Here is a 23108-nt window from a genome sequence, read left to right as displayed (position 1 = left end):
CTGCAGATTATACAGTACAAATAAAATGTTCACGTTTCTCCAACGTTGTCTTCCCAACACTTTCACTAACATCTACACTGGATGGCCAGGAAGCGTTCACGATGTCTTCTCCGGCGCTGATAATTGGCGTCTGTCTTGTGTCAGTGATGTAAAAGACGGATTTAATGCGACAGGACCGTTCAAACAGCAGTCGCTTTCTAAAACATCAGATATGTATCGGATTCAGTACCAAATACCAAAGTGACCCAGATCGGATTTGAAAATACCGGATTTGTGCCGTTCACACTGTCATACCATGATCGGATATGGGTCGCATAGGGTCAAAAAAGTCGGATTTGATGCGCTTTCGCCTGCAGTGTGAACGTAGCCTTAGAGAGCCAGTGTGAGCCAAATCCTGGACAGGAGAAACTGAAAAAAATTCCCATGATACACTGAGTGCTTGTGTTTACTCCCAGCCTTTCACTCCTGCTGTGTTTATGTGCTGCCGTGTTTTTTCCAGTTCTGTTTACTCTCCTTTAATTTGTGTTTTGTCCGGTCTGATGTCAAAGGTCGCCCCATGCTTCTTTTCTCTTCTCAGTCCCCAGGAACAGCAAACAGCAGTGCCTGCCTGAGCTATGTTCATTTCCTCTTGGTGAGGTCTTTTCCTGTTCTGGAAAAGAGTTCTTCTTCCTTCCCGCTGTTGCCAAGTGCTGCTCATAAACTAAGAACTAAAACTAAGTTGGTAGAAAAAATACATATGAACTAGACTTGCGACTAGATGACTTTTAGTCTTTGCAATTTGGTCACATTTGTCAGCAGAGCTGGCACTCAGAAGCTTTGATGCAGAGCTTTATTAAGTCTACGTGACTGTCAGTTGAGTCTTGTATTGCTATACTGCACTCTCCTGAACCTGATAAATAGCACCTAGAATAAAGGAAGGAATAAATAAGGTCAAAGTAACAGTGAAATAATAAATGATTCAATGTGATCAGATTATTTGACTTTGCTAATGGTTATTGTTATTCCTGTTAAGAATCTGAAGTAATTAAACAGCCATATGGTTGTAAATGTACTCACTATTGCCTTTTTTCCCTCTTCTGGCCCATTTTGAATCATGATCTTGGCCCATATCTTGTAAATAATTTAAAAGAAATTCATTTTCAAAATTAAGCTGCTGATGAAGCTTCAAGTTCAACAAATAAAACATCAGTAGAGCAAAAATAAATTAATGGCATCTCTTAATTACGTAATTTTCTGCTTGTGATGATAAGAATTGTGATTAAAGGATTGGGAAGCGCATTAGAGTTTTAATACATGTTAAAATATAGAAAGTAAACGTGCTGTTGTGATCTGGTGCTAAAACGGTGACCTGAGTGGGACTGAGGGAGTGAAACTAACTTGATTTGTTCGGGATAACAACGAGACTAAACAGGACTGACTGCGGTGCTGAGCTTTATTTTACTGAAATCGGTGATTGGCGGAAAAAAATGTTTCTTTTAGCGAACCAACAGCACTTTAAAATTACTTTTTTTTAAAAAGGGATTTGTGTTTAAATATTTGTTTTAAGTTGTGCCGAGTGCATTTAGTGAACTGAGCAGAGGAAATAACACCAGCGGGGGTCTCCACAAAAATAGTGCAGGCAGGGGTGTGTCTAAGTGAGGACCCCGGTGCTCACTGGTCGTAGATTACCGCAGCATGTGGCAGAGCTGGTCAGCCCGGTATGGACTGACTGAGAGAGAGAGAGAAAGAGAGCGTGCGGCACCGCAGCAGACCTGTGTAAAGGCAGACAAACGCACAACGGAAGTCTCGGTGCTTTTACTTCAAAATAAAGGCTCGACTTTAAATGAGCGTCACCTACAGGCTTTGTGTGAGGGTTTTTATACTTCTCCGAGGTTTGACTTCAGCTAATATTTGTACTACTAGGATTTCTCCAGGGGTAAACATGAAATGCAGGGTGTAGGCTTGGTTTACTTTGGAGTCTGCTTATCTTTTTCTTGAACACCCATAAAGTTTCCATAGGTTTCTGCAGGTAATTCTATATAATCCATGGAGTGCTTTGAGTGCTCAAGTTGACTGTAAATATGATATTTAATTTCATTAAAGAAAAAAAAAAGAGTTTTGGACAATCTTTTTGATCTGTGCTTCTAAAGTGAGCTCTGAAGTTAAAAAATGAGGGTCTTTGACTAGAAATAGATCCAGTATAAAAACAACAGTTTGGGCAGATCTGTGTTGGGTGAACTCATGTTGACATAACAGAAGACCGAAAGTCCAAAGAAAAATACAAAAATATCTGGAAGAAGAGGCACAAGAAAGGAAGAGAAGGACCAGTGGCTTAAGGAGCAGATGTGGAAGATAAAGTCTAAAGTGGTCCCGGTGTTTACAGCAGCATTAGGAGCTGCAGTGGCTCCAGCAGATTCCAGGCACAGAACTTCTCTGCACAGAAGAGTGGGAACTGTGCAGAATCATCAAACCCCTGCTAGTAGAGGAACCGAGCTTGAGGATCACAAACATAAACTCCAAGGAGGGAAAGAGAGCTTGTAGGGTAACATGTGACTTTAAACTGACTGTAGGTGTAAATGTGAGTGTAAATGATTTCTCTCTGTGTTAGCCCTGTGACAGACCGGTAACCTTTCTACCTGTGACAGTCAGCAGCTCCAGCCCAACTCTTAATTGAATGAATGGAAGAAAATGGATATATAGGATTAAAAAAATGAAAATCTACAACATTAAGATGTTCGGATATGTTTTTATATTCTTTAACCTTTATTGAGCAAAACTTGAGCATCTCTTAGGAAGTCTGCACACGCCGACCAACAGGACTCTGCGTCAAACCATTAAAGGGCTTAAATTTCCAAAGCAAACATCTTAACAGGCGTAAACCAAGAAAATTACATTTTAAGTAGACCTTTTATTTTGAAAGTCCCTACAGAAAGTTGTCTGTCCTTGTTCCGTGAGCTTGTCGGCGGTAGGAGGAGAACAGGGATTGCGGTCATAAACAAACACACGCAGTGGAGTCGGTAGTGTCTGTGGGGCTGTGCAGCAGCACTGGCTGACTTTCAGGGAAGCTGACCTTCTCGACCGGCATCGAGAAATCAGACCGGCTGAAAAAACCCGAACACGAAGAGCGGATTTTCTCCCACTCTCCCTCCCTCCCCTCGGAGTCGGCTTATGTGACACATTCACGTCCCGGCGGAGAAACGAGAGAAATATGACGGAGCTGAGGAAGCGAGGCGGAGGCGGAGCAGACCCTGACAGCGCCGATAATATCAGCGACAAGGTAAGGTGCACCTGAGAGCGTGAAAAGACACCATTATCCGTGCGAGACCTCGCCCTGGAAACGAGTCCGGCAGGTTGTCGGAGGCTGAGCCGGGCCGGCCGGGTTGTCAGGTTAGCAGGGGAGCTACATAAGCTAGTTAGTTAGCCGCTTGGCTGCTGCCCGGTAATCCCGAAACAACCGAGACACGGTCACGGAAACGGCTCTTTGAAACCACCGTTTGCCTTTTCGGTGTGAGCTCCTCGTCCTTTTCAGTGGCTGTCAGCGGGACAATTTCACAGTGTCACCGTGACACAGACTCATCAATGTCACTCCTGCAGGCTGAAAGTTGGATTTGGATAATTACATTACAGTAAACAAACACGCAGAGATCGGAGGGCCTTTAAGCTTCAGTTTACTTTGCTACTCAACACGAGTGATTTTAAAGATTGTTTTGCAGTGATTTGACGTTCAGCTTGTTTATATTCATCATGTGATGTGATGGCTCCACTGATAAAAAAAAAAAAATCCTATTATATAAACTATACTGTAGAGTACTAGAAAAATAGATTTCTCCATTATTGATCATCCTACCTGAGGTGTCCTCACTCACTTGGTTTGTGGCTTTACTACCAAGTAGTTTGCTTCTGCCGCAAATCCCTTAAAGTAGAATGAATTAGAATTTGAGGACAATGTGAAATTAATCTTTAAAAATAATTCTGACCTGCTCAAAATTAAGGCAGCACTTACACTGTAACACACAGCCGTTCAAACTTCAGAGATATCAGTGCAGTTAGGAAGACCAAGCGGTTGTGAATCAATTTCAGGTGCAGTGGTTTTGCAGATCATTGCTCTCTCTTCTCAGTCCTCCTGACTTTTTTTAGTGTCCTTGTCCTTGCTTGTATCTTGAGACCGTAGCTGCAGCCCATTCATGTTGCACAGGTAGTCCAGGATGTGAACGGAGCTGCAGAAGAGTTTCATCCCAGCTGAAACAGAGGAGCAGTGCAGAATGAGGTGTCTGCTTTACAACAACTCGCCTCTTTCAGAAAGCGTGCCCTCACAGCTTGCAGGATATCCAATATCAGAAAAAGAGAGTCAGTCAAGGACTGTGTTTATGCTTCATCAGTGCCAGTGTGTGCACATTTTAGTCAAGGATCAACTCTTTTAAATATTTATCTTTGTTTATTATGAATGGAGAATTTCTTGGTGTTTCCTGAGGTTCTTTTTACCTTAGCATGCCTGAAATGTGAAGTTATTTATTTTTTATATTTGATTTTTTGCCTTTCGTAACACATGTACTCCTGTGAAAAGAGAAAATAACCAGATAACTGACCAAAACAGTTTACCTTTTTTTTCTTAACCCCCCCTTTCTTTTTTTCCTCTATATGTTTAATAAATGATGAGAAATTCTGTTTTAGCACAAAAACTTGAGCTGTTTTTCTCTTCATTTTGAGACTCTGGTCAGACTGAGGTTAAAATAAACATTATTGATTATTGAGCTCTGCGGCTGTTTGAATACTGCTCTGTGCTACTGCTCAACACCCAACGTGTTCTTTATTTTGGGTCAATAAGAATCAGTTCCTCCTTTTCTTTTTCTTTTTGTCAGCTGGTTTTCCTTCTGTTGTATGTCACTTGTGATTTGTCAAAAATATCAAAACATTGTTCAGAACTTCCACGTATAGCTTGTAGCCCAGTTTAGAGTCAAACTTGAGTTGCGAGCTTGAGTTAAGATTATATAAATGGTCAGTGTGTGAGTCACTCATATGTTATATACATCTGTATGTGTTTGGTCCTGGTTACTGTTGCTTAGCTCAGCGTGTTTACTCGTTCCACCTCGCCTCGCTTTAAGTGCATTCTTGGGGAGCAGCTGCAATCGGCCGTCTCGTGGAAGTCGACACAAGAGACGTACGAGAAGCAGGCGTAGGCAAAGCGTCACAGAAGACCCAATGAAAACATGATTTACCTGAGCAGAAAGGCACACGTGTGCTGCAGTGTCTGGTTAGTTACTGGTTGGCACACATTCATAGTGATACACAGATAAGGTTAGCTGGAAATATTTGTCTTAAGGATAGTGATGTGAAGGTTACTTTGAAATCTAATAGTTTTATAGATCACTAGTTACACTGTTCAAATGTAATAACCAATGTAATCAAAGTCATGTGACCTATTTGAATACGTGTAACTACACGTCTGTGTAGTGTTTTAAACTGCACTGAAAGTGCTCGTGTCCACCTGCCTTGGTGGTGGTTAGTTGGTAGCAGGCTTAAAGCAGTGCACGCTGATCTGATTTTACTGTCAGTTGAGAAGAAGCGCAAATTCAAACAAGATCAGCCAAAACAAGATGGCCAGAGTTTGAGTATCAAATGAATGAAGCCTGTCTACACAGAGAGACATCCTCTCCGTGACCGTGTCACCACAGCTTTGTTCACCTACATTATCCTGAAATCTTCTAAGATAAGGCGTTCCTGCACAGCAGAAAGCTGCACAGGGACTGTTATGTTTCGTATAATAAACTGAGTTTTAATTTCATTTTAAGATTTGTTTCCTTACTGAGTAAAATTGTTTATTCCTTACTTTAATTCCTGTCAGTCATGCATGTTGCTAGTTACTCTCACACAGTGCTTCCAGATCAGGCTAATAAGTACTAATATTGTCACCGTTTCGTAGTTTGAGTGCCACAATTTTAGTGTAACAAATCAAGACCTCTGTCTGTTCAGGCTTTAGATTATAACATGATTCTTTCACACACGCACACACTTTGTCTGCTCCTGCAGGTATTACAGCTGTCTGAAGATTAGGTTTAGCATTTATTTATAAAACTTTTACATCTTAACTATGTGAATAATGCCATCTGCAGCTCGTGACTTCTCCTGCTTTGAATTTGAAATTTCAGCAGTTGCTAACCAGCTAGCCCTGGTGCTGACTTACTGTGTTGCCGCTGTGGTCGTAAATCATTCAGCAGCTTCTCAAAAAAGGTTCTTGTCCCCCTGCTTGGACGTGGACGTTACTTCTACTCCAGTGTCTCGTCCTGCAGCTTTTGCAGGGCAGTCCTTCTTTAGCTCTGGAGATCCAGACTTCTGAAACTCACACGGGCGGGAAACTGGTGCATTCATGGATGGATGGATCGTGGGATCTGGATGTCTGATGATTCACAGGCAGCGCTTCCTGTTTTTGGAAACGAGCGCTCGCCGTAACTTTTGTTTACAATCCCTAATTTCACTGTAATTAAATGGTTTGACCAATAGTTTACCAAATTTAAGGATACTGATTTTTTTTTTTTGTTAAAATTTAGACCTGAAAATTTACAAACTGTTTTTTGTAAACGAGAGGTGAGATGAATATCGGCTCCTGTCCACACCAAACACCCGTTCCTGTCTGTTTTCTCCTTTTTCTTGGCACGTATCTGCAGATGGTGGCAAATAAAGCCCTCATCAGTCAAATCACACCATGTAAACGCCTCTGTAAGGTAACTGTGAGGCGTTCCTAATAAGAAGCAGACGTGCAGATCCACTGGGTTTTAAAAGGCATGAGTCAGGCCTGTGTGTGTCTGTCTTGTTTTGGAGGTTAAAGGATCACTTTGCTGTCACACACCCTGCAGAAACACCCAAACAAAATGTCTTCACATGATCGGTGCTTTATGGAGTCAGCGAAAAGGTGTTTGTTTGGGGAAGCCAAGCCACAAATCCCACACGCACCCATATAGAGTATGTTTATGTATCCACAGCCTCTCTTTGTTCTCTCCAAAGCAAATATTTATTTTCAGTGGTTAGTAAGCAACACATACATCCTCAGTTGTGCTCAGTTCCGGTGTGGTCTGCGTTGTTTGCCGTGCAGGATAGTTAGCAGCTGCTCAGGACTCCACATGATGGGTGACCTTGGCGGGCTGTCTGCTGGCCGTCCCCGAAGCCTCCAGCAGCGGTGGCGGTAGCACCGGGACATTTAACGCTCTGCTGATTACAGCTTCATTTTTCTCAGCACTTGTTAGAAATGCTTTTGGACAGCAGGGCACTTTTTGCTCCAGCTGTCAGATAAGTTTGTTTATTTAGTGTTTATTTATTTATTTATTACTTATTATTATTATTTATTTATTATGACAATGTCGTAATAACTCCATGGCATGATCGCAGACTTTGAATCTAGCAGCGGTTACACGATCAGAATCATAAAATCGTACCTCAGACCACACATACGGTCTGGTGTAGCATGTGCTCACTGTGTTTGTGCCACGCTTACAGTTGAAGAGATCTTAAATCACTCACATGATGTCAGAAAGTTTATTTATTTGCAACATTTTAGCCTCTGAAGTATAGCTGATTTTGAAAGTCTCAAAAACCCACAAACTAAGTACAGGGATCGTCCAGGATGTTGGGGTTGGTTCTGGTACAGTTAAATCATCAGAGGACTAACAAGTCAAGCTAGTAGCCTAAAAGCACAACGTATCTAGGACTAGGATACTCACTATGGTGACTAATTTACTTGTCATTTCTATGAGAGACAAAAATTAGGCTAGTCGACATAGAGAGAGGGAAAGTTGGGCAAAGCCACCTGGCACAACTGTATCTTTGATGTCTTGAGGCTTTGTGACATTTCTGCACTTGTAGCTGCCTTAAAATCATACAAATAAAATAATACGTTCACCTGACTGGTATTTCTGGTCCAACTTAATTATACGCTCGTCCAAGACTGGATTCGGACCTGACGACGGTTCTCTGTCAGAGTTGAGCCTTGCAGTCAGATCAGGCTCAGGCGTTCTGCTGCAGCGCTCTTCCTGTTCGAAGGACATTTTTCCTCCCCGCTGTCTCCACCTGCTTGCTCGTGGGGGATTAATTAGGGTTTCCTCTAATGTTACAGGATCTTTGCCTTGCAATAAAAAATGAAATGAAAAGGTGACAGTGTAACAGGCAGCCTCTTTTTTTCACCCATCCAGCTGTATTGATTTCTCTATTGAGCATTTCAGTTGCTCGCAGGCACCTCTGATTTCATGTGGCTCGCTCTGCGTCGTGCTGCAGCACTGCTGACAGAGGTGCAGCTGGGGGAAAACGCTACTTCAGATCAATAATTGTGGTGATTAGCGGAACTCTTTGCAGCACTAATGGAGGGACGTGCTGAACTCTGCGAGCCCACAGTGGCAGAAGCCTCCTACCTTTGACCAAAGCCTCGTGCTGCTGCTGTCTGCTGGTCAGGGTCTTAACATTGTATATATACAGTGTGTTTGTTATGCGATTAAAGTTAGCCTTTACTGTCAATCCTATCTTGACATTCTCAGATACTTCTACATATCTCAAATCATCAATGCATCAAGCAAACACAGACCAGGAAGCTCCTTTTTATCTGCAGGATGCATGTTATTGAGCAGTATACATGCTTTTAGATATTGAGCATTTAATTTACTTTACTTAAAAAAAACCATTTTGGTCTTTGTAATAGGATTGCTCTTGAGATTTTTACCATCTCATAAAGTATCACAGTATGAAAGTGGGAAACAAAGTGTGCAGCAAGTTGATGAGCCTGAGATTTCTTTAGATTCTTTTCCAGTGTTTTCTTTTTATTTTCTATTTCTATAAATAAGCAGAAACACACGGTGTCGTAGCCGTCATTTATTTTTTACCACAGTATCTGCAAATCTAGTCCATAAATACTTTCAAGCCCATCCTCATTTACCAAAGCTGAAACAGTGATTTCCTTCTCATTTCTGCTCGTGTTTGGCAGTTAATTTTCTCACAGCTAATTGGTTGGAGAAGAAGGTTGGAATGAGATCTTGTGGTTTTATTTTGTACTTGTTCAGCCGTTTATTAAGGCTGGCAAAATAGTGCAAAATAAAAGGCAAAGATGAAACTAAACAATAACCTAAACTGCATGACCTAAGATTAAAGCATGAAAAAACCTGGAAACATGACATGAACATAGAAGACAACCAGACAAGGAATGAATGAAAACACACAGGAGGGGAAGTGGAAACACACGGAGAAACAGCTGACACAAATGAACATAACAGCGTCACAGGGGAAGAGTAAAACTACACACACTGAACATAGAAACACAAGGCCTCTTCAAAATAAAACAGGAAACATAATGACATGACATGACAACACGAACTCGACAACATGAGACACATGAAGGGCGAGTGAGACTTAAACACAGGGGAATCTAATAAACAATGAACTGTAACAGCAACCTTGGCATAATAGAAATGAACTTAGATAACCTAAAGAACTTAAACATAAACCATAAACATCAAAATATATTGATACTCAAAATGCTGGGTCACATGACCCAGGATCATGACATCCACATGTTAAAATGTGTTTGCACAACTTAATAAGTCAGGTGCATCTATACCCGAGCACCCAAAGCCACAGGAGAAAGCGCTGTATGAGTGGGTGAATGTGGCTTGTAAGAAAAGGTGCTTTTAGTCCTCAGAGTAGAAAAGAGCTGTACAAATACCAGTTCATTTACCATCTTGTCCGGTCTTTTCCAGGATGGTAATGCTTCTTTCCTGAAGGTCATGAGGGGTCACTGAATATTTTGATCAGGATTCTTAAGTAGACAGTGCTTCTTCATCTAACATCATCTTTTGAAGCTGTGGCTTTTCATATAAACTTTACGTTGTTTTTTTACATTAAATTTGTCACCAGTTTAGCTCCAGATGTAAAATTCTTCCCACATCCTTTAGTGGCTGCGCTAAAAACGGCAACAGCCAACGCAGCTGCTTCAAGTAGCTTTGAGATGAAAAAGTATGAGATGTGGCGCGAGCTGCTCGTCACTCGTCACTCGTCCCTCTTTTAGATCGCCTCCTCCCTCCTCACACTTGTGCAGCAGAGGCATTAATATCCAGGAGGAGGACAAAGATGACAGTGGAGGAGAGCTCAGTTGCAAGGACGGCCAATGAGCTGCTGCTGCTTGTGGCTCTTGAAAAACATGGGCATCCTGAATAAATGACATTTTGCATACACCACCTGCTGTGGTTGTTTTCCTGTTTCATCTTTCTCTGTTATCAGTTGGCACATGCTCACTTCTCATGATAACAGGTACTCAGGATTAGGCTGACTCTTAGCGCAACTTGGACTGATATCACAGATATTTGCAGCATTGAAGGGTTTGACTGTGCAGTGATTACACAGCAGTTGGCTCGTGTTACTGTATAAACAAAGGATTAACCGTGTTTGACAGTTTCATTAAGAAGCTCGAATACGTTCATCTAGATTAGCGCTCAATATTGCAGCTCTGCATGTGGTTGTGAACAATGCTGAGGCCTGCTGCTCCATGGAAACGGTTTCTCAACTGTCGACAGGCTGACTCAGCTGCAGACCATGCCACCAGTCTATGGTCGCTGGGCAAACATTGGTAAATGATAATAATGAAAGCAGCAACAGTGTTTGCTGCTTATTTATATGGTTATATGGGTGACCACATTAACAGCCCCATGTTTTTATTCTTCAGCCTTGGCTACATATGAAGTGATTGACTTGCTGTGCATTGCTTTGCAGTAGTGAACAGCTTAATGTATTTACTACTCGCTTGTGTCATCGACAGTATACTTCACTCCCACTGCACAATTGTTTTTCAATTGCTCACCTTCAAGTTGAGAAACATTACCTGGCTACCTGCCTCGTGTTGCCTGTTATATTGCTACAAGTCCCCTTTAGACTCTGCTAGAGTGGCTTTGCATGATTCACAGTTTGTAATAATCCTTGTGTGTCCTGTACCAGGACTTGGTGCAGCTCCTAAATTCACCTTCTCTCTGAAACAAACTATTTAACACATTCCCATTTTAATAGGATCTTTCTTTCAATTGAACTTTCTTCTGATTGGCCACCTCTCATAAACGGAAGGTTTAAACGGCAGGTGGGAGGGGCTTCTGTGCTCACAGCCAGAGCTCTCTGCCTGAGATGGCCATATCTGCAACATCATACACAGCCAAGGGTAGGAAAAGCTGTCTGAAACAAAGCATTACTAAACTACAGTGAAGAGACGCGTGACAGGTTCTCTATAACTAAACTGGAAATTTATCAGGTAGATAACAGTAGTATGATTAGAACCCTAATATTATGAGGTAGATAACAAGTTATATTGCAATTTGATTTCAGATTATTCTCTATTCTCTTTGGTCTTCTCAGTACTGAAAACATGATTGATTGATTGATTGATTGATTGATTTTTTGACGATCACAATCAAAAACATGTTTCTGCATTTAAAAATGAACAAATAGTTTGATATCAGACCTGTTACTGTTACTGTTTCCATCTTCACTCTGACGTTTCTTTGATTCCAACAGATTTCCACGGGGGAGGGAAATCGAATCTTTTACACTGTGCACTAGTCTATGTTGTGTCTGCCCAAATCTAATTTTATTGTAAAGTCATCTGAGGCTTCAGGAGTGCAGTGGAGTGAAAGGAAAAGCAGCTCAGTGTTTTCTTCTGTTAGTGATTCTGCTGCGGGGATGCCAAACGAGGAATGTGGATTAAAATACTCCTGTTGTAGCACAATTCAAGGGAAAAAGCTTGACAACAGCATTAATCTCATTGTGGTAGTGATTAGGTAATTATTAGTCGTCTAACTAACGGTATTTGGGTTGTGTAGATTTACTACGCCTGTGGTGGCGTCTAATCAAACATGATAACTGCTCTTATTGCTTTGTGATGGTTACTTCTATGTGACAGGAAATTGTTAAATTCGACAGTCTGATGTGCGTCAGCTTCAGTAGTTTGAGCCTGCTGATAATTCCTTGGTTGAAAACTGAATGAGTCTTATTGTCACTTCATCGCTAAGCCAATGTTCCAGAGATCCGGTTTTAAACAGTGATGTTTTTATTTCCCTTTTTAGTCAAGATTTGCAAGCTGCCCTGCCAGGTAGGCAGTGTTTCTGTCTCCTCATTAAAACCTGAGTGGATTTCTACAATTACACCTCTCCTGCCACGAACGGCAACTTAAAGTGAACCCAGAGCCTGCTCCCACTTTCAGTGCTTTCTCAGTTAATTACATCTGGCCACGATCAGGGACCTCATTTCCAAACGAATACCTCCGGTTTAACCCTCATGGCCCTGCTAACCATATTTAGCAGCGTTTGAATAAAAACAACCATGAAAGGCAAAAAATGGCTAAGAACCTCACCGAGCTGCTCGGGTGGATAGGACATCCTAATCCCCAGATAGATGTGTGAGCTGACTTTAAAAATAGCTTCTTTTTGTTATAAGACAGACCATGACTGATGTTGACGAGAGCAAAACGGCTTCTAGGATGTCACTTAGAGGAGTTTTCCACATTAAGCCTGCTAAATCTGGAAATGCATTATGTTCTCTCAGTTTGTTCTTACTGACTCAGTAAATTGTAAATGAGGGCTAACTCTCAAAGATGTCTCAAGTTCCCAAAACAAAGCTTCCCAGGAAGTCTGTTATATTTTTTGTCCCTGCAGTGTTGAGGCATCAGCTGTGTGACTGTGGGTGCTGCTCACTGAGTTTAAATCCAGATTAAAGATTCATTATCAGCTGTAAAGATGTTTGCTTCAGGGCAGAAGCCTGTTAACCTCGCAGCACCAGGTGTAGACTTTCAGCTCTCTGCTGCCGAGCCAGTAAGGCTCCTGAGATTGTAAACAAACCTTTAAGGGAAATTTCACTCATTATCTTGGTTTAGAACATCTGTCATATTCAGGAAAGCAAAACAAATTACTTCATAGAAATGTAGAATTTGTGGAGTTAAGTCTACTTTTGTGAACATTTCTGTATGTTATAGTAAATGCAAACTGCTTACAGTAGTGTCCAACATTCTTGAATCACCATTAGGCTTCAGTGAGCAGTAGAGGAATCAACTGAAAGGCGAGATGCATCTGTCAGGTCTTTGCTAGATTTTTCCTGTTTTGTTTTAGATGGTGTTCATCTGATGTAGCAGGTTTTTCTAGACCTGCTGCTTCTTCTTTTTCCCCTCATTTGTCCAACTTCATCAAATTGTTTTTAAAGGGCCCGCTGCACACCGTGCTGAGTTTAAGACTAATAATGTATTTTTGCAGCAGGCCTAAAGATACAGTTTAAAATTGTCTATTGACTTAAGTTTTCTCTTATTTGTAGACGGCACTGGTTCATCCTTGAGTCAGATATCTTTCTTATGCTCGAATGCTTCAATCAGCTTAAAAAAACAAAAAAATGTCTTTGAAAATTCTCATCTGCAGAGACTGGACTGGAAATGAGTGAAAAAGCAGCCACAAATTTAAAAGCTCTCTGAAAAGCCTGGAAAACTGTTGCACAAGACCAGTGGGGAAAAATACAAGTCTGACTCCTTTGAAAGAAAATGTAAAGAAGTGGGTGGTGGCTGAAGAATTTTGCACAGTATAATAATCTTAATCTCTGTGACATTTTCACAATCCTAATGTGGACCAATCACGTAATCACAGCCAAAGTCACGAGATGGGGGGGGGGGAAATCTGATGCCGTCGTAAACGTAAAAACCAGCCTAACATTGAGTGACATGCTGTGACGTGTCACAACTGTAGCTCAAACTTGGGAGAGAAATGCGTTAGTAAAAGCTTAGTTACCTATGGTAACGAAGAAATTGTTGTTGAGGTGTGTGTCCTTTATTAATGTATAATCCTGTTTGACCGATCCAGCCTCAGAGGACACAAACACCAAGTCTGCTCTGTCTCTGTCCTCCCCCGTAGGGGCTAAACTGACCTAATTAAAGTGCCGTCTGCTCAGCCTCATGTTGATGTTCTTAGTTTAGACCTGACTCCTGCAGCGTTTACCTGTTTACCCATTTCAGGAGCTCTCAGTGTAACTCTTTCATGATGAGATGTCAGAGACCTGTTTGTCAGGTGCAGACTTGCTCTGTCTGAAGTCAGTATTTGAATATCTCTGTGTTCTCGGCAGGAGGCTGATGGCGATGACAGGTTGGGGCTGGCAGGTGACGCAGAGGGAGAATGTGATGGCGACTCCAAAGCAGACACTCCAGATTATCCTCTCTCCACAGCAGACACAGACAACACTCCAGAATGCCTCAACAAAGCTCTGGAGGGGCTGCCGCCCAGGTAAACAGTCCTCAAACGCAGAAACCCACATGCCAGAAAACATTTGTGCCCAAAGCATGTCTTTTTGATATCCGTGCTTATAAATTACTCACAATCCCGCCGCTGAGCTGGAATGCAGAACCACAGGGGTATGATAATATTAACACGTAGCCAAACTAGTTTGAATCTCCGCATGAGAGTCTATCATAGCTCAACAAGCTTTGTCCAAGATGGTAGCAATTCATTAAAAATGAATGAATAGTGTTCTATTGTTTAACTGTAGGAGTCTGTTTATGGTCTGTCAGAAGTAGTTATAACAGTGCAGATGCTGTCTGGGAAGATATTTGGAGAGCTGCAGTTGGTTGTTGGCATAAAAAGCGGCAGAAATAGTTACAAATAAGTTCAAAGCAAGTGAGGGTTTTTATTAATAGTAGGGATAAATGTTACTAGTTCACTAGACAGCTATTATGCTTATGTTCAGCTTTATATTCTTATGTTTGGACTGTTCAAAACAATCCTTTTCTTTCTTTGTTGTTTTTGTAAAATAAGAAGCCCCTCACTTGTCCTCTGTCTCAGGTTGTTTAACCTCCCTTCAGCTTTCCTTTAAGCTCGCCTTCTGAGAGCAGCTCGTAGGGTTGGAACCAGAGATGACCATATTAGGGATTTCCACTCTGTGATAACATATAGAGGCAAGAGCAATAAAAACTAGGCTAGCTCAGCTGAAGGATTACTTATACATGAATGTATTTTGCCTTTTTTAATATTCACCATTGGATACTAGAGGTGGGAATCACCATACATCCCACGATATGATATTATCACAATACTTAACGCACGATACGATATTATTGCAATTTTTTAAAATATTTTGCCATATTCAGATTCTGTACATAAAGGTAAATGTTATCAATATTCATTTTATCTAATAACAAATTCTCACACTCAGTCTTTCTCTCATTTCAGTCAGTTTTATTGTTGACAAACTTGAACGGTTTGTATTACAGTCTAGTCCAACTTAACTGAACGCAACCATCTGGTACAATTATAGCTATTCTGAACTATGCAATATGAAAACTATGCAGCCCCTTCAGCAACTGAAGAATTTGAAAGTAAATTAAAACAAAATATAATTTTACATTAAATAAAAAAGTTTTAAACTTAATTAAAATAAAACATGTCTTAAATTAAAATAAGTAAACTGTCGTGTTTATTGCTGCCAAAAAAAAAGTTAAACACATTTGGACAGTGTCAGGATTCTTGCTCAGAAAAAGGATCTGATCAACATGCTCTGAAGTCAGAGCATGTTCCAGTCCACAAAAACCTTTTTTTTTGTAACAAAATATCGATTTCTGCTGTCCCTGTATCGATACATTATTAGCAAACAAAATATCACGATACTACACAGTATCGATTTTTTTCCCCACCCCTATTGGATACAGTGCATATCTGGCAGAAAAATGAAAAAAATGAATAATTGTACTTTTAATACTTGTACCCCTGCCTTTTAAAAAAGCCATTCATATTTTATAAATGTACAACACCAGATAATTTGACATATAAAACAAGAATAGTTATTATTTTGAATATTTTCAGGTGGCTCTTAAATACACACATATACTAACAGTGTTCATCTTCCTCCATTAGATTATGTTCAGTTTTGACTTAAAAAAAAGACTTGAAATAACCATTAAGTCATTTGATTATTAAGTATAAAGTATAGATATCCCTGTGTATACAGTGTAAATATAACAGATCAGATCAACAGATCAATATAAAGATCAAATTCATTCTAAGTGCAGTGAATCGTTTGCATGTTGGCTGTTCTGCTGTTCGTTGACACAGTTTAAAGATCTCTAAGTGCGGCTCAGGTGACCTGATGAAACCTGACGTGCATTTTAAATGTTCCTCTGCTGTAATGTTCAGCTGTAAGAGGCAGTTTTCCCTCTGAGTTATGAGAGCACCTCAGTGAGGTGATTGTTTACCTTTCTGGTATAAATGTAGGTTAATTTGAGCAGAAATGGATTCTTACTGTTTGAACATGCTCTTATTAATGCAGTGAAAGTGAATTTGCAGCTATTTCAAAGAACTCAGCTCCAAGAGGTTCAATAAATGACTTTGTGACTGCTGATAATTTTAATTTGACTATCTATCGACATGTAATCCAGAGTGATAAATTATATTTATGAGTTGGGACTCTTTTATTCAAAGTGAGTGGCAGAAGCGATGGCACAGAAGGTTTGCATACGCCTACAGTGATTATGTTATAATATATGCAAATACACAAACACAGCACTGAGATGGCTTTTAGATCTAAAAGCTAACCTAGTGGTGAGGTTTGCCTGGAAAAAAATCCACATGACCTTTTTTGTTGGTACTCATGTCAGTAGCATGCACTCTGGTACAATGAAGCAGACGGAGCACTGCTTTCTGTTTGGTAAGGAAGAAAATGTGATTTTATTTTTATATACAGGTCGTGTATACAGTATAAACCTCTGTAAATAAGCAGGAGAAATACCTTAATATATAATAATATTTTGTGATAATACTCTTTATTTATGGGCTAATGTGGTGTATTTCGAGGTAAGACACTAAATCCTGGTGAAGTCTGGGAAATACAATGAAATCTGGACTTTACCCCTGTAATCGGTAAAGGAGCCACTGATATATAGTTCTTGCACTATGAAAATTCCTTGAACAAGGAGGTCACTTAAACTTTGAACAGGTTTGAGTCCTCAGCTCCTGAAACAGGTCAGCTTTATGGTCATTTGGTCACATTTCAGTAGAATTGACAGTGTTTGTGTTACACTTTCAACACAGCGCAGGTCTAAACTTAAAGCTCAACATTCAGACTGTGTTTGGTGCATCTTTGGGAGTTGCTTCGTCCATGTTAGTGGCCCTAAACAGCAGAGAGATACATAATATTTGATTTCACAAGCTCCCTTGGCTCAGCGGCAGCACCACACACCCTACTGTTACGCTTCGTGTGCCTGGGAGCAGGTGATGCAAATTGTGTAATCGAAGAGCACATTATACTTTACCACTGAAATATATTTAGTGACTCATCGTTTTGTGAGTTTGTGAGAAGAATGAAATCTGCATTTGATTTTCTAATGGAATATTCTTCTCGCTCTTATTTTGAAAGTTCAGTAGCTGCTTGCCGTTCATTGGCCAGGTTGCTGTTGTGGTGGTCTTCAGTATAATTCAGTAGTCCATGTTTTCTCTGGAAATGCACAGCAAGCAGAAGAACCTGCAGCAGGAGGAGAGCTCACACATGAACATAGCATCCGGGCAGAACATGGACTGCTGTAGTCCAAGATGGTGGAGTTCATCCCTGGAGAGCAGCTGTCTGTATTCGTTTCATTCTGGTGGACCTGGCACATACAACATGTGCAAATAAGTAATTTTTTAAAAACTACACAGGTGTTTTCGAAGCAGACTCTTCCAAACATTACTATGACAGTTAAAAGCAGTCGTTCATGGAGTCTGCAGAGTGAATGATTGTTTGAATGAGTTTAATAGAGCTGGTGCAAACACTGCTTATTGCTGTGTTTGTGAGTGAAACAAGTATTTTGTAGGTTTAATTATCGTGTGCGCTGCGGCAGTCACTGCCACTGTCTTGGGTTTGTCTGGATCAAGTTGTCACTGAATGTTTGAATGACAAAACTCATTGCTTTAAAACATTAATGAAGCTGGCAAAGCTACATATCCCATGTCTGACATGGTCTTTATATACAGATGGGGAGTGGAGGATGTGAGCAATGAAGGCCAGGTCACAGGGCTTAAAGGCTCACGAGGGGAGAAGCGACTAATCCCTGCAGACTGACCGTTGGAGCCACTGTGCTGCAGAGAGAGAAGGAAAGGACAGGAGGAATGAAGGGAGACGAGATATTCAGAGAAGAAGACTCAGATGGAGGGAGGGGGAACGAGCAGTAGAGTGAATAGAGAGCAGACGTATGGGCTGAGCAGAATGACAGAGAAGGATGGACTCGAAGGTGAAAAGAGAGGGAAGGGATGTAAATGCAGACAGCGCGATGGTGGATGGAGTGTGAGCACAGCGCAGACTGGAAACAGCAGCAGCTTTTTTTTCATGATGCAGCTGTTTTTCAGCTCCATTCACACGGCGAGCAGCGGGCTCTCTGCCCTGCGTGGCTGCTGTGCAGCTCCCTGATAACTGCTTTAAAAAAGGACCCGGCTTCTTTCCATAATTGCAATCATGCTGTGCTTGCAGTGCAGGTAGTGCTGCTAAAACATAAGAATATAAAGCTGAACATAAGCATATGTCGTTAGGCCTTAAAGACCAATTACCACTAAGCCTTAGCCTAAGCTACTACTCGCAAACAACATATGCTAAACATCTTTATGCGCTATTAAAAGCAGGCCTTATTTGGGCCAACTCATTCACCACATGAGTGCAGATGTTACAGCAAAAGTCATAATCCCTGGAGCTGTATGCAGTAGCTCAGGAAACCGCACGTAATGAACTTAAAATGTCAATAAATGCATGTAGATGACAGTGAGGTGTCAGGGTGAGCTTCAGGCTGTTTTTGACCATAAAGCTTGGTCCCTGCACGCCAGCAGTCAGATGGGGTAAAGAGAGCAGCAGGCGGCAGTGAACTTGGACGCCATGATGTTAGACATAACTGCGGCCAACTGCAGCCCGGGAGGGTAACCGTGAGTGATAAATGGTTCACCTGTAGCGACCTTATGAATTTTACTGATATACAAACAAGTCATCATGAAAATTCCTGCACAGCACCTCGATATTCTTAAGAAGCAAACTGTGGACTGTCATCTTTTTCCTCCTTTGACTTTCAAACCAGTGGCATTTCATTCATTTTGAATGAGAACTCAAAACGTCTTTAGTGACTTATTATATATATTATTATTAATTCTGTATAATATATTATTAATTTTAGTTCTAATTTCTAATCTCCACAGATGGAAAAACTACTGGATACGAGGAGTTCTGTCTTTAGCCATGATCTCTGGCTTCTTCCTCATTATATATATGGGACCTATTGCTCTTATACTTGTGGTAAGTGTCGTCTTTGTTCTGTACCGTTTTTGTAAAAACACAGAATGAAGCTCATAGTTTGAATCTGTTGCTCGTGGCTGAACTTTGTTCTCATGTTTCCGCTTTGCTCCCATCATCTGACCCAGGTCATGTCTGTCCAAATCAAGTGTTTCCAAGAAATTATCACCATTGGCTACAGAGTTTACCATTCCTATGACCTGCCATGGTTCAGGACACTAAGCTGGTAAGGAAAATGGGTTTCACAGAAAAAGAGCTGATACTTTGATGTATTTTGAACAGAGGGTTCCTCTTAAATGGATAGCTTGTTTTCTTTGAAGAGGGGATGCATGAAGTCTTTATCCAGTAGTCAGTGCATTGCCCAGACTCTGTTTGTGGACACGTCACTAAACCTTAAAAGGCCCATTGATTGGTAAACTGTATGTAGTTATTTGCGAAAATTAGTTTAGATCTGAGCTAACCTGCTTATCATAAACTAATTAATGCAGCAGCTAATTAGACCAGCAAACTATATGTTCAGTAAGATTCTCTTTTTTTATCTGGTAGCTTTGGATGGATATAACAGCAAGTTCAGTACAGTCTGACAGCTAAACCCCTGAAAATGTAACATGCACACAGCCACAGTGACATCGTCCACGTAAAGCTGTGAGTGAAATGTTTACACTGTCGCCATGTTTGTGTTTGAGAGTTAGATTGGGACAGTGCACATTCATTCACTAGCGTACTGTTGAGCTGAAGGGTTCCTATAGACTTCTATTGCAGCTCGAGGAGTCGCCCCCTGCAGGCCATCAGGGGAAATACATGTCAAAGACATTGTTTATTTACAGTCTGTTAACCGGCTAATAACAGTTTTTATTGATCTAGAGATAACATACATGCTTGTTTTATAGCCTCGAAGGGGACAGCACATGTGCTTTGACTTGTTTTGGGAATAAGCAAAAGAATAATAACAGCAGGATTTTGAAATTCACCGATTGTCACGTAAGAAGTATTTTTAATCTTTTGTTCTTGATCTGATGGCTTCCAGTTCACGTCGTGCTTTCACCACTTTTATGCAGTTTTACATAAACAAAATACTCCCAGATGTTTCTCCTTTAATAAAAACCAGTAAGTGCTATGTAGAAAAACAGGTTTTTGTGTCCCCAAGTAGTGTATTGAGGATTAAGGACTATTAGTACACTCAACATTATCGAAGGAAAAATAAATAAATTCCAAAACTCAAATACCGAAGCCCTCAGGCCATCTGAATGTTAGCTCTATATTCATACTGAGCTGTCTTTCTGGTATGTAAGGAGATTTAATAAAGTCCCATTTTAAGCCGGCAATGTTTGTGGCATCCACACATCATTAAACTCTGCTGTGCTGTCAGAAAAACGCTGAGTCAAGCCAGCTTCTTCTGCAGTTACTTTCTCTGTCTGTGCAACGCCTCCTTTCCCCCATGACGACTACTTTGCTCCTATTTCTGTTGCAGTGTTTTTGTTGTTACTTTGCATACACAGCACACACCCCCACGGGATGCGACATTGCAGCCGAGAGCAAAGATCACTGCCATGCTGGAAGTAAATGAAAGCTAATTGAAACTTGCCCCTTGCATCAAAGCCATCCCTCATAACACCATGCACAACCAAACAGTGCAGGTCAATGTACAGTGGGCAAGAAACACTGGTAGACACACAAACCCTCTGACCCACACGGGCAACAATCCCTGAAACATACCGAGGAAACGGATATCAAAGCATGAATGTAGAGGAAAACTAATTCCCTTTGTTTTCTGCCTCAGGTACTTTCTGATTTGTGTCAACTACTTCTTCTATGGAGAAACTGTTGCAGATTACTTTGGGGCTCTGGTGCAGAGGGAGGAACCTCTGCAGTTCCTGGCTCGATATCACCGCTTCATCTCCTTCGCGTTGTACCTCGCAGGTGAGTCTCACCTGTTGTATCTCCATAAACACACATGCTCTTTGGCCCTTAGTCTCTCACTCACGTTTTCCTTACGGGGGTGGATTAGGTTTCACAAGACGCAGCTTTTACTCAGTAGAGTTCAGTTACAAATAACATTACTGGGGAAATAAATTGAACAAAAGCAGAAACAAAGCTCTCGGGGAGCTTCTTGGTATCAACAGACTAAACTGATTTACAGTGATACAGCTTTTTCTTTGGTGCCTACATTTACTGATAGGACTGTTTATTGCTACCGGATGTGCCGTAAAAGCACAAATATTGAGGTGTGGCTTTTATCAGCGTGCTGTCCCCATACATTATGGGTAAAGAGAAACAGCAACTAACCAAAAAAGCCAAGTGTATAATTGTAGTTTTCTTTTGGAAACCACTTGTGATCTTAGATTCAAATCATCTTAATAAATTGCTAAACATAAATTAATTTATCAATATATGTTACGGTTTTTTCCCCTGTTTGTACTGGGCTGCCATGAGCTGGGGAACTTTAAAAATTTGCGTCAGTTGTGGAGATCAGCTGTGAACTGAATCCCATGCAAATGTGTCACATTTATAATTTGTAAAATAAAAAGTTGCCACAAATTTGACCCCTGTTTGCTAAACAGAAGATGAGGCTTCAGCCTCTGTGTGATCTGAAGTCAACGGGTCTTTTTTTTGCCTCCCTGTTTCCTGTGTTGGCAATTACAAATGAAAGTCTAGTGGTAAATTTAGGAGAGCTCACGTTGCTACATGGCATAAAGACCCATTCAGATGAGAGGCAGGGGAAATCTCAGTGAGACGGGAGGAATGCACGGCGTCTTGTAGCTTGGCCGAGAACGGCTGAGTTTGACCGGAGATATCAGTAAAATCGAGTAAAAGAGACTTTGTTTATCCTGTGACTGCACAGCTCAAATCATGAGCCTGGAGGAGTATTTCAGAGTCATGCAAAAGCCCTCTTTGCACAGGATTAGTATTACCAGGAGATGTTAATTAACATTCATATGCCGAGGGCTGAGCCCACTGAGGGATGGCAGATGTTCTCACTGAGTGCTGCCATGCATGTTTAACCTTTTTCATCTTTTGGTATTTCACTCTGATGGATTCCACCTTACTCACTGGGGCCCGATTTTCACTTGATTACATTTATTAGTGAAGCTCTGATTGGGGAAATATTGCAGGTATTTTGTGTTGGAATGGATATGTTAGATTCACACTGGGTTAAGGCTACAGATGATCTCCTTAACAGTGAAATAGAGTTCTTGGAGTTTCCTGCTAAGTAGCCACTAATTTCAATTTCTATCTGTGCTGAATAAAAGTGACATTTTTCTAACAAACTATTTTGTAGAAAAAACTGTCCCATTTAGGATAAAGGGTAGTAAATCCCCACTGTCACCCCCCAAAATAAGCTGAGGTAGGAACCTAACCCAAGGAAACAAACTGTGGATTTGGATCTTTACACTCCTACTCTTCTTGTGTAACTTTTAACCTTTAAAAACACTGACCCAAAAATGGACCAAATGCAAAAGCTGCCTGCAACCCCCAGTAAAGACCCGAGGCACTCGGCGTGCTTGTGATGATTCTGTATTAACTGGTACACGCCTCGCCAGCTTTCCAGCTGTCTCCATCTGTCGGTACCGGAGTCACTGAAATAGCCCGAGTATCATTACCAGATAGTTTTCAGCCTTCCTGGCACTGCCCCTCGAGCCCACTGCACCACCCCTCATCTGCAGACCACACCTCCACCACACAGCCGCTGTGTTTAAATAAAAACAAACATCTTCGTGCATTCATATTGTTTTCAGTGTTAAGGCCAGTGGAAAAACTAAAGTTTTCTATTTTATTTTAATCTGTCTCTTAGTAGCAAGCGCAGAAGTGCAGAAATAGCTAGGTTTAGAAATTAAGATTAACTTCTGCTT

At 41.0% G+C, this 23108-nt stretch overlaps 1 protein-coding gene across 1 annotated transcript in view; it reads left to right on the top strand.

Annotated features, from left to right (window-relative positions):
- The first annotated feature begins 2923 nt into the window (after window positions 1-2923).
- The window catches only part of cds1 (CDP-diacylglycerol synthase (phosphatidate cytidylyltransferase) 1), a 30956-nt gene continuing 10771 nt past the window's right edge, over window positions 2924-23108 (top strand). The window contains exons 1-5 of the mRNA XM_005921966.3: window positions 2924-3256; window positions 14089-14246; window positions 19164-19260; window positions 19386-19483; window positions 21038-21177. Of these exons, the coding sequence (XP_005922028.1) occupies window positions 3188-3256; window positions 14089-14246; window positions 19164-19260; window positions 19386-19483; window positions 21038-21177 (562 nt within the window). The 5' untranslated portion in view covers window positions 2924-3187. The remainder of the gene's footprint in view (window positions 3257-14088; window positions 14247-19163; window positions 19261-19385; window positions 19484-21037; window positions 21178-23108) is intronic.

Source organism: Haplochromis burtoni, unplaced genomic scaffold (genome assembly GCF_018398535.1).
Source record: "Haplochromis burtoni strain Fernald_Lab_line unplaced genomic scaffold, NCSU_Asbu1 Contig_43, whole genome shotgun sequence".
Taxonomy (NCBI): Eukaryota; Metazoa; Chordata; class Actinopteri; order Cichliformes; family Cichlidae; genus Haplochromis; species Haplochromis burtoni.
The sequence above is the reverse complement of the archived record's forward strand: the minus strand, read 5'-3'. Positions and strand labels throughout refer to the sequence as shown.